This window comes from Chenopodium quinoa, unplaced genomic scaffold (genome assembly GCF_001683475.1).
Source record: "Chenopodium quinoa cultivar QQ74 unplaced genomic scaffold, ASM168347v1, whole genome shotgun sequence".
Taxonomy (NCBI): Eukaryota; Viridiplantae; Streptophyta; class Magnoliopsida; order Caryophyllales; family Amaranthaceae; genus Chenopodium; species Chenopodium quinoa.
In genome coordinates this window covers 2,979,889-2,991,152 of record NW_018744874.1, presented here as the reverse complement: position 1 = coordinate 2,991,152, position 11,264 = coordinate 2,979,889, and the positions used below count along the sequence as shown (strand labels likewise).

At 35.1% G+C, this 11,264-nt stretch overlaps 5 protein-coding genes across 5 annotated transcripts; all 5 read right to left on the bottom strand.

Moving 5' to 3' along the window:
- Positions 1 to 8: 8 nt before the first annotated feature.
- On the bottom strand, positions 9 to 1,634 carry LOC110705221 (probable glucan endo-1,3-beta-glucosidase BG5). The gene is made up of 2 exons (XM_021883079.1): positions 741 to 1,634; positions 9 to 620 (listed from the first exon to the last, which is right to left on the bottom strand). The coding sequence occupies exons 1-2, from the start codon at positions 1,183 to 1,185 to the stop codon at positions 46 to 48; spliced, it is 1,020 nt and encodes a 339-aa protein (XP_021738771.1). The 5' UTR covers positions 1,186 to 1,634; the 3' UTR covers positions 9 to 45.
- A 417-nt stretch (positions 1,635 to 2,051) lies between these two features.
- Positions 2,052 to 2,944, bottom strand: LOC110704924 (auxin-responsive protein SAUR21-like). Its single transcript, XM_021882731.1, has one exon. It carries the CDS (start codon positions 2,659 to 2,661, stop codon positions 2,386 to 2,388), a length of 276 nt encoding a protein of 91 aa, XP_021738423.1. The 5' UTR covers positions 2,662 to 2,944; the 3' UTR covers positions 2,052 to 2,385.
- A 1,250-nt stretch (positions 2,945 to 4,194) lies between these two features.
- On the bottom strand, positions 4,195 to 4,470 carry LOC110704892 (auxin-responsive protein SAUR21-like). Its single transcript, XM_021882705.1, has one exon. The coding sequence runs from the start codon at positions 4,468 to 4,470 to the stop codon at positions 4,195 to 4,197; it is 276 nt and encodes a 91-aa protein (XP_021738397.1).
- Positions 4,471 to 5,935: 1,465 nt separating this feature from the next.
- LOC110704891 (auxin-induced protein 15A-like) lies at positions 5,936 to 6,205 on the bottom strand. The gene has a single exon (XM_021882704.1). The coding sequence runs from the start codon at positions 6,203 to 6,205 to the stop codon at positions 5,936 to 5,938; it is 270 nt and encodes an 89-aa protein (XP_021738396.1).
- Positions 6,206 to 10,264: 4,059 nt separating this feature from the next.
- On the bottom strand, positions 10,265 to 10,961 carry LOC110705219 (auxin-responsive protein SAUR21-like). Its single transcript, XM_021883077.1, has one exon. The coding sequence runs from the start codon at positions 10,810 to 10,812 to the stop codon at positions 10,537 to 10,539; it is 276 nt and encodes a 91-aa protein (XP_021738769.1). The 5' UTR covers positions 10,813 to 10,961; the 3' UTR covers positions 10,265 to 10,536.
- Positions 10,962 to 11,264: the final 303 nt, after the last annotated feature.

The window sequence follows — 11,264 nt, the reverse complement described above, 5'->3', positions numbered from 1 at the left end:
ATAAAGGCCATATTCTTTTGCATAGTCTCTCACAAAATTTTTAGTTCAACCAAATATATTGTAATTTGGTTGCATGTTGGGGCTGAAAAGTCCCCAATGTTGCTCAACACCAGGATCCTTCAAATCTTCGTCGAACATAGCAAAAATGAATCCTTCTAGTAATGCCGCTGGCCTCTTTGGAGTCCCTTCAAAGTCATTAACATGATGTATGAAATTTCGGTTGTAAGTAGCCGCAAGACCTGGAGTTGTGATATTGCCATTCCCATCATGGGGCCAACCAGTCTCAGATATTATGATGTTAACATCATTGACACCCTCTTTCTCCATTGCCGAGAAGAAACCATCAAGCATGGCATCAAGGAGGTTGGAGTACCTCAGAGCTCCATCCTTGATCAGTGGTTCAGTTGTCCTGAATTGTGCATAGTCTAGTCTTATGTTTTCCGGGTCTGCAGCATAGGGAAAATAAGGGTAGAGATTAACCAACAGTGGGGACTTTTGTGATGATAGAAATTGTATAATTCCGCTGATAAAGGGGCGAGCGCTATCTGAAAATGTAGCTGCTGAGGGTGGGAAAGAAGTTCCTAGCACTGCTGAATGTACCACTGTGGTTGTCCTTGTACCTAGTTCCAGCGGGAAATAATATAAATTAAAAAGTGTATTATAGCAATAATAAACAAGAACCAGTCGTAAGATTAATGGAAGTCAAAGTTCTGATTTAGGGTTGATCTGTAATCACATACCGAGATTATTGCTCCTGAGGACATTCTGCAGATTCTGCATGGCAGGCAAAATAGAATCGCTAAACTCTCCTGGTATAACCTCATTACCAACACTGATGTATGTTATCCGGATGTCATTGACATAAGGATGAACATTGCTAATGAACCACGAATTAGCTGCATCTTCACTCGATGCAAGAGTTGGTATATCAGTATTCTTAACACCCAATGTGAGGTCGATATTGCTCCCTCTTAGAGCTTCAAGCACTTCTGGATATGGCTCAAATATCCTCATCTTCCGGATGTTGTGCCGTTTATAGAGACTGACCACATCCTTTGGAGAGGGTAGATTGTCTCCAACGAGCCCATAGCAGACACCAACATCACCTTTAGTTCTTCTTCCGAGAACTGCAAAACTTACATTCAGGGTTAAGGCCAGAAGTAGTAGTGCCCTGAAACCTGCCATTTTCAATCTGCTCTGTTTAAAATGACAAGAAGCAAACACTGTGCTGCTAATTTATGAGATTTTAGATCCTACTTTTATGTGTAAGCAACTTAAGAAAATTTCTATATAGAGTATTTAGGAATGAAAGTCTTTTGAGTATTTTTCTTCTTTTTTATGACAGCAAATAAGTTAAGTGCTGTTTAGACTCCTGATATTGTGGTGTTATTGAGCAAGAGTATCTCAGTGTTCAGGCTGCATTAACTTCAACAAATATAAGGAAAATGCGATGAAAATGTTTTCTATTACGAGAGTTTTGTGGTTTGAGAGTAGTTTGATGTAAAGATGGAAAATCTAAGATTTTTATACCACAGTATGGTTTTGTTCTTTGGGAAGGTGTCAAGCATTTTAGCCATCTTTTCCATTTTTTTTGTTTAAGTACTATAAATTGTTCTTTCCATGTTTTATTTTAGAATCTGGGAAAAAAATGTCTTGCTTGTGTGATTGAATCTAAAAAATCCGAAAATACAAATAATTTATTTATTATTATTATTATTTTTTCTGAAAAGCATAGAAAGGACATGAACCGATTGAACCCTTCCTTTTTTTTTCAGAACAAAAAATATGCATAATATATATATTTCACGACCTTTAGTTAGAGGTTTTCTTTTGAGTATCTTACCTACCAATCTGCAAGTCAAGAATATTTCAATATGAGATCTATATATATTAACATTCTTTTCTGACGGATCAAAGAGACTACCAGTGGACGGAAATATATGTTTTAAGTTAAATTGGTTTTTAATACTCTAATCCAGCTTCTTTGAGAAGAACAAGAACTTTTTAAGTAGAAAAATATTCATGTTTTTGGTGTTATTATGAATGAAAAATTAATATTTCAGTGTTAACCAGAAAATAAGAAAATAAGTTTCGATCTATTAATTGATTGTGAGCATCACCAAAATGTTTAAAGAAAGTCACTTCTAATGAATAGAACTTGGCAAACTGGAAAACTGCAAATAAGTAAAACTGAGATCTGAAAATGGAATCAATAAATGTATAGAAAATGAATACCACCCCACTGAATGATGCAGATAGGGGGGAAAAAGTTACATCAGTCTGTACAGTTTTTTTTTTTTCCCGGGTATCAATTTGATCTAAATAAACCCAAAAAAAATTAGAACAGCAAGTGAAACATCATGTTGTTGTTCATATCTTCTATTATTAGCACCTAAGCTCAGAAGTAAGAGTAAAGAATGTGTCTTCAGAGCAAGGAATGGTAAGAGCACCCATGGGATGATTGAACCCATATTCTTCTTCAGCGCGCTGTAGCAAGTCTTGAAATACGGGGTGGCTCAAGTAAGAAAGTGGCACCACAAATCTCTTCTTATCAGCTTGCTCTCCTACATAAACTGGTACGTACCCCTTTGGAACTACTTGTTGATTTTTTGTACAAATTTGCTTTGTGTTAGAGAGTACAGAAGGGAAGCGAATTGCCATTTTTGTGAGGAAATTGTGCTTGAGAGAAAAAGAAAGGAATGCTTTAGAGGGTTGATTTAGGCTTTGCAAGAGATTGAGAAGTTTGAATGTGATGGAATTGCTAAGGCCTTTGGTGCTATTTATAATACGGAGTAGATTGATTTGTGGCTGTTATGTGTAATATGAGTAGAGAAGACAGACCCACACAGAGAAGACGACCTTCACATGGCCTTGTTTATTTTTAGTTTAGAAATGCCCTGTTATTCTATCTATGTACTCATGTTTCGACCCACATGTTAACTTGAGGGGGTGCAGCTCCACCTGAAGTACATGAGGGTTCTGGCCAGACCAGTCCTACGGCTACAAGTACTGAATCTATTTCCTGGCTCGTATTATGCGCTCTGTCACAGTCAATGCTTGCAAATGATAATGTGACATGTCCATGTGAAATCGCGCACTTGGTAGATGCAATGTAAGGACTCAGATGCTCAGGTTTAAGTCATATTAATTAGGTTTTTTGTGGACTCACTGGTTGCTGTTTACTGAGTCTACAAGTACTGAATCTATTTCCTGGCTCATATTATGCGCTCTGTCACAATCAACATCCTATAAAATTATGCTGTTAATAGTACAGTTAAAAACTTGAAAAAGTTATGGAACTCAGCTTTCTGAATACTTTGTTTTCATCTTCATATTGGCCATTCAATCTAATTTTTGTACCCATAAGGCCATACCAATGAATTGTTAAGTGTTGACCTAGTCATTAACATTGTGGTCTAGGATAAATTAAGTCTTAGGTTCATATGCCTCATCAATACAGTAAGTATTTTTTTTACCGACTTCTGTGCTTCTTGCTCCCTATTGACAACCCCATTAAAATTCCATCCTGTCAGTTTCTGTATTTGCCTAGGTATCGGTTTTTGCCTAGGTATCGGTTTGCCACGGAAGTTAGAATCTCTTGACCTTAATTTTAATACTCATAGTACAGAATATATGTAGATTCCATGACTCCTGATGGGAGAGTTAGCAGGAGGTACAAAGTTGACTCAGGCGTTGACTGACTGCTAGGAAGATGAAAGGGGCATCAATTTTTTGTATGTTTCTAAACTGATGGTTTTGGACTGACGGAAGCTGTGATCTAATTATATATGTTTAGGGATGATCATAACATAATGATGGTGATATAAGAGTTTTAGTGAACAATCTTAATTGCTTTCGTTATAATTAATGCCAAGTTACTGCATACGTGTATTTTATCCTACTTTTTCATTCGTATTAATCACATTTGCATAACTCAGTTGGGGAGAATCAGAGACTGTATATGAAGAAAGATTAAATAGAAATTTGACAAGCGGAATATGAAAAGTAGGCTATTATGATACCAAATTTACGTTCATTAAATAATGTATTGAGAACCACCCTTCTGAATGATGCAGATGGGGGAAAAGTATATCTGTACAATGTTAGTTTGTCTAAGATGAATATACATTCATGAAAAACCGCTAAGTTAGAGTAGAAAGTATGACAGATCTGTTTGTTCTTCATATCTTTCTGTTAACAATTCAGTTCAGAAGTTAGGCTGAAGAATTTTTCTTCAGAGCAAGGAATTGTGAGACCTCCCATAGGATGATTAAACCCGAACTCTTCTTCAGCACGCTGTAACAAGTCTTGGAATACAGGGTTGCTCAAGTAAGAAAGCGGCACCATATATCTCTTTTTATCAGCCTTATCCCCTACATAAACCGGGATATACCCCTTTGGTACTACTTGCTGATTTCTTGTAAGTATTTGCCTTGCATTAGAAAGTACAGAAGGGAAACGGATTGCCATCCTTAATGAAATTTGTTTGAAAGAGATTGAGAAAAACAAAATTTTCTAAAAATAATCTTTTAATTTGTAAAGAAGAGTTGAAGTTTTTGAGTGTGATGAAATAAACAAAGGCTTAGCGAGCTTTATATATACTAAGGAGAACTACTTCATAGAAAACTTATGTAGACGAACATGGCTGACTCACCTTGTTTTAGCTCTCACATGTCTTTGTTTCAAAGGAAACAACTTGCATTATTGCTAGATGAAGTGCTTTTATTGTCTGTCGTTTTTTGCCTTTTATCATTTGCAATGCTTGTAAATTATATGCATTACATACCCATGTGAACGACGCATACCAAATATACATCAGGACCCAGATAGTGATTAAGGTACGACTAATTTTGATTAATGGTCTAATCGAGCTGTTGCCTCATCTGATCACTTTAATACTTTATCTTGTAGATGTTTTCAATCAACTTAGGCAATATGTTCCCATATATAGTTTCCGTAACTTCCTATGTGTTCGTCGCTGGCCTCAGATATTGTTCTGCATTCAATAGCTGTATTTGACTAGCTACCAGCAAGTAAGCCAAAAGACTAGTTTAATTCTTCCTATATGTTTGATTCATAATTGCATACAACATTGCTCATGGATAAGGGTATGTAAGGTCTGTGTCTGAAAAAGGTCCCGAATATGCTGAGTTGGCACATTTTGTGTATAGAATATGACTATACAGAGGAATAATTTTAGTCTTATATGAAAATCCTCTGTTGCAACTTTGTACTAGGAATATCAATGAATTGATGTATATATATCTGTTTGAAAAGCTATTTATTGAGACAGTTAATTGAAAAAGTATGTTCATTTGTTATTGTGTAGAAAAACTTAATTTGCAAGATTTTTACTTCCTCATTTGTTATTGTATTTAGATTTCGAGCTTTAAGTAACATTATCAAAGTTTTTCGCAATGTGTGGAGTGTTTTGGCTGTTCATATGAAAATTGGTTATATATAAGTTTCCTGCAGAATCAACTCAGCTCACTGCTGTACTTTTTTATGCTGTAGTTTGCCAAAAAGAAGATAGAAAGCTTCGTGAAACGAAGAAGCAGTCAATTCTTGGTTTGCCATTTGTGTTAAACAGCAAACACATATTCATTGTATTAAGAGAGTATCGAAAACATAAGATTTGCTCTTTGCAGGACAATGATAAACAATTGTAAAATCTGAGACACAATAAGACTGAAAATTAAGGCAGATGTATTGAAATTGATAGAGTACATAAACCAATCCCAGCTTAAACTTTTAGTTGAGTTGGTCCTTTAACAAAAATATATACAAGTTAATCAAATATATTGAGAACCACCCATTTGAATGAGGCAGTTGGAGAAAAATATACATATGTACAGTGTTAATTTGCTACGGCTTAGGTCAATAAGAGCTCAAAAAGGTTAGAGATCAATGGTTCGTTGGTCCATCTTCACATCGTTCAGTTTAGCTCAGAGGTTAGTTCAAAGAACGCTTCTTCTGAGCATGGAATTGTGAGACCGCCCATAGAATGATTAAACCCGAACTCTTGTTCAGCAAGCTGTAACAAGTCTTGAAATGAAGGGTGGCTTAAGTAAGAAAGCGGCACCACATATCTCTTCTTATCACCCTGATCACCTACATAAACTGGGATATACCCCTTTGGTACTTGCTGATATTTTGTAAGAACTTGCTTGTCATTAGAGAGCACTAAAGGGCAATGAATGGCCATCTTCGCGATGAAATTGCTCAAACGAGAGATTGAAATATTTTAAGTTGGGAGGAGGAGAAGTGGCTTTTAGGAAGAGATAAGTTGTTGAGTGTGATGAATAATTTTGTAAAGCCTTAAGTTGCTATTTATACTAGATGAATCGCGGTATTCCTTTAATGAATATAGACTAATTTACTGGACTCATCGAGGGATAACACACAGCCACATAATGTCCTAGATTAAGGGAGATGAGTAGCTCCATTTGTTTCTAAGGCACCCATTAGTTTACAAGTCACTTTCTTCTTGCCTGAAGATTACTTCGTATATTCTTAACAGACCATGTGAATTTTAGGACCGCAGATGTTAACGATTCCTAATCAATAAAATTGCTTGTGACTTCTTTTATTAACTTTGCTACTTGTCTCACTTATATTGCTTTATCTTATGGTTGTGATCAGTTTAGTCGTCAGATCGTACATATACACACATAGCTTTCGTGATCACCTGTGTCTCAGTCGTTGATCCACTAAATGTGGCTTTGTGTAAGATAATATTGAGATTAATATCTTTCATTTAATCACGTTTAGTATAAATTATGAATATATATATGTTGTCACGACTTGCTTTGTAATGTCTAGTTTATATAAGTATTTGCCACCATCATCAAGTGCCCAAAAAAGGTTTAATTTGTGAATGTTAGAATGTCATCATTTAAAAGTGTTAAATCATGTATGTACGTGCTTATATTTTAAGATGTTAAATTTCTGGTTTGGGATTAGGCAAATGTTCAAATTCTTCAAATGATCATTTCATGTATGTAGCTTAGGAAGGCACGATTTTAGTATCAGGTCCATCCCAAATTCAGGAAACCCAGAATTGGAACTGCTTTAAACATTATTAGCCTGACATAAAATCTGTATATTCCGTAGATGTAACAAATTAGCACTTAATTAAGGCATGTTTATATTTACTGAATTGAACTGATTGGAGTTGAACTAAACTGAATTGAGTAGAGCTGAAATGAATATTTATGAGAGAAGGAAATTAGGAGCTGAACTGAACTGAATTGAAATTAAGCTGAAGTGAACAGACCCTTAGTTACTGTAATTATCTCTGTATTGTTCCATTGACATAATATATATTAATACCTGACCATAACTATAATTGCTCTAATATGCAGGTTCAATTTACTAATTTGATTTAGTAAGCTAAACTATCATGGGGATGGTAGCATGTTAACTTGGTGACAGGCACTGAAATCTTGGTGTATGAAGGTAAATGACTTGTATTTATACCGATCGTACAAGAATTTTTGATATTGGGATATATTGTTAAGTGTAATACGTAGTATAGATTTTGGGATAAGATGTTGCATACCTCCCTCGTTTTTTTTTTTTTTCCTTTAAGTGTTACACTTTGACTGACACATAATTTTAGGCAAATGATTTCAATATAAAAAACAAAAAAAAAAAAAAAAATGTTTGGAGAGATTGTGTCTTATACACATACTCTTATCCTATCATGGATTTTCTTTTGTGTTAGGGCATGTTCTCTTCAGCTTAATTTCGGTTCAGTTTAGTTCCTAATTTCCTTCTCTCATAAACAATTCAGTTAAGTTTAGCTCCAATAAGTTTAGTTCAGTTTAGCTCAATTCAGTTCAATAAATCAGACCAGGCCTTTAGTCATGTAATTGTACTAGATTGGAGAGTATTAGAAACTGGAGAACTACAGCAGGATAATTATTACAACAATAACGACAACACAGAAATTTGATTAATTTAACTAGAAAATGTAAAAGCAAGGGCAAATGATATCACAAAACTCGAATTTTTATAAGAATGTATGAAGAACCACCCCTCTGAATGATACAGTGGGGGAAAAAAAGTACATAATTGTATTCTGTTATCTGTACATTGTAGATCGATTTCCTTGGGGTTACTAAATTATAATAAAGAACAACAAAAAAACCCCGAAAAAACTAATTTGTTCTGATCTATTTCTAACTAGTACTTCAGTTCAGAAGTTAGTTTGAAGAATGTTTCTGTACTGCAAGGAATGGTTAGACCACCATAGGATGATTGAATCCGAACTCTTCTTCAGCACGTCGTAGCAAGCTTTGGAACGTAGGGTGGCTTAAGTAGGAAACCGGCACCACGTATTTCTTCTGATCACCTTGTTGTCCTACATATACTGGGATGTACCCCTTTGGTACTACTTTGCTGATTTTTGGCAAGAACTTGCTTTGCCTTAGATAGCACGGAAGGGAATCGAATAGCCATGTCGTTGAAAGGAAATCGTGCAAGAACGAAAATTAATTATCGAGTTGTATAAAAGTTGGTTGAATTTGTGTGTTTTGCTAGAGAAGGTTTTGAGTTGAGTTTGATGCAATTGCAAACACTGAGGTAGGCTATTTATACTAAGTCAAAACTGGTACATTTTCGTAGCGAATTAGTGTAAATAGACATGATTGACCCACCTCATTAAGGGCTCTCACATGGCTTTGTTTCTTAGCTTCTCAATACAAAACCTTTTCCTCCTTTAATTTCTCATTTGTCCTTCTCTCCGTCGGTTTTCGTTTTCGTGGCCCGCTTGTTTCCCTCAACGGAGATACTCAATCTGATCAATACCGATATGAGTCATCTCTATCTTTCCGTGGCTCTTCGTTGTTGATCTGTCGTTTGCTAAGCCTGTTAATTATAAGCTAAACAAGCCCATGTGAAGTTCACACACTTAGTATATCTCAAGACCCCAGATGCCTGTACTTGTATTCCTCTCCTATTAGGTTGTGACTCATCTTCATTAAAGTGTTGCCTCAATTTACATTTTATATAATAAATTAAAAACAATATGTTTATTTTTAGTATATAGTTTTCATAACCATTTGTGTGTCGACGGTGTCATTCAATCATCCATTACTTTTTTTCTAGCAGGATTGACCTTGTAGACGAACTGTCGGAATGAATGTGTAGCTGTAGCTTGGATAAACATGTTCCATTCTTTGATGTTTCCTATCATTCATCACATTATTTATAGACTAGAAAAGTGCCTGGAAGTAATAATAATCTCAATTTGACATGGCGAAAAAGATTGTTCGTTTAGAATGTCATCTCATTTAAAAATGTGACAATAGAAAATGTGGTCTATTTGTGGATGTTGATAATGTCTGAAGTTGAACTTTCTGTTTACATGGATTGTTAATTTTGTTATTACATTATATGAGGTACTTGCAATTTACTTGACTGTTAGACACACATCTCAGAAGTAAACTTCATGCATATTGTTGTTTAAAGGATTCAAATTTCAATTTCAACTTGTACAAAAATTGAAATCTATACTAATATATAGAGTAACATACATGAATTGATCATAGATGGAAATCTATACTAATATATGGGTTAAGTTGATTGTACAACATGTTGTTTTCGAGAGATATAATCCATCAGAACAGTGTCTTGCAAGTTGGAAGTCTGAATATGTCACCAGGGTCCTATTGCTCTAGAGGAAGCTCTGTCGGTCACTGCTTCAAATTGACATCCAACATTTCCATGTGATCGAATGTACGTACAAGGACCTAACTAGATGCTAAGGAACTACGAGTACTATACTCTTAAACTAAGTATTGCTTCATTGTTATATAGCTTGATGATAGATGATGTATTAATGCATTATGTATGTTACTTGGAGACTCTTCCTTCTGAAACGAGGATCCTGTGTTCGCCTCACAGAATCCTGTATCTTATATGTCTTCTTAAAAGCCTCACAGAATCCTGTGTTCACCTCACAGAATCCTGTATCTTATACTAAAACCCATGGAAATTCTTAAAAGCCTACTTTAACCCTCATATATATGCTTCATTTTTTAACTAACCTTAATGAATAGGAAACACTTATATACCATTATCGCTTGATCTTATTTATGCTCAAATATGTAGATCTAATTAAGTTCACTCAAAAATCTCATTTTTCAAATCTATGCTTACTAACTTACAACTTTTTTTTCTATCATGGTTTGTTTCCTGTTTGTTTTGGTTGTATCAGGCTCAAGTTCACTCAATCAGAGGTATCGGAAAGTCAGAAACTACAGAACTGTTACAGGATCATAAGGAATGACAGTACAGAAATAAATCTGATAAACTGAAAATAATTAAGAGGTAAACAATGATAATCCAAAATTCGAGTCTTTGAAATTATATTAAGAGCCACCCCTCTGAATGATGCAGATGGGGGGAAAAGTACATTGTATTCTATACAGTGTTAATTTGTGCAGGGTTGATAGACATCTTTACAAAAAAAAAAACCCATAAAAAATCTAAGTCAATGAAACATTGTTGTTTGTTCTTCACATCAGTCCATTAGCACTTCAATTCAGAAGTTAGTTTGAAGAACGTTTCTGTAGTGCAAGGAATCGTCAGACAACCCATAGGATGATCAAAGCCGAACTCTTCTTCAGCACGTTGTAGCAATTGTTGGAATGTAGGGTGGCTTAAGTATGAAAGAGGCACCACATATCTCTTCTTATCAGCCTGCTCTCCTACGTAAACTGGTACGTGTCCCTTTGGGACTACTTGCTGATTTCTTGCAAGAATTTGCTTTGCATGAGAAAGCATGGAAGGAAAACGAATAGCCATGTATGTATTGTTGGGAGTAAACCGTGCAAGAGAGGAAAATAGAGAGATCGATGTAAGAACTTGAGACTGAAGAATTGGATGTTATTTTGATTGTAAGAGATGAGTTTTGAGTGTGATGCAAATCCAAAGGCTTTAGTTGCTATTTATACTAGGTGAATTGCCAATGTTACTTAGAGATCTAGGGATTTTGTGGACAATATAATATTTTGATTTATGACCCACCTAATTAAGGCTATCACATGGCTTTGTAAACTTAGCTTCTCAACCTATTGTCTATTTAATCATGACAACATACTCATGTGAATTGGTATATACTAGGGTAACATCATGACCCAAATGCTTGTCAAGGTATGATTCATTTTGATCAACTCGTAGCCTCACCTATATCGCGTTATCTTTTAGTTCTAGCTACTTAATCATATCAGACAATATCTTTAATGTAGTTTCCATAT

What these genes read in the sequence shown, in the direction of transcription:
- LOC110704924 (XM_021882731.1), bottom strand. Translation starts at nt 2,661, where the DNA reads ATGGCAATTCGCTTCCCTTCTGTACTCTCTAACACAAAGCAAATTTGT.
- LOC110705221 (XM_021883079.1), bottom strand. Translation starts at nt 1,185, where the DNA reads ATGGCAGGTTTCAGGGCACTACTACTTCTGGCCTTAACCCTGAATGTA. An exon ending in CCTCAGGAGCAATAATCTCG is followed by an intron (nt 621 to 740) that starts GTATGTGATTAC and finishes CGCTGGAACTAG; the next exon opens with GTACAAGGACAACCACAGTG.
- LOC110704891 (XM_021882704.1), bottom strand. Translation starts at nt 6,205, where the DNA reads ATGGCCATTCATTGCCCTTTAGTGCTCTCTAATGACAAGCAAGTTCTT.
- LOC110704892 (XM_021882705.1), bottom strand. Translation starts at nt 4,470, where the DNA reads ATGGCAATCCGTTTCCCTTCTGTACTTTCTAATGCAAGGCAAATACTT.
- LOC110705219 (XM_021883077.1), bottom strand. Translation starts at nt 10,812, where the DNA reads ATGGCTATTCGTTTTCCTTCCATGCTTTCTCATGCAAAGCAAATTCTT.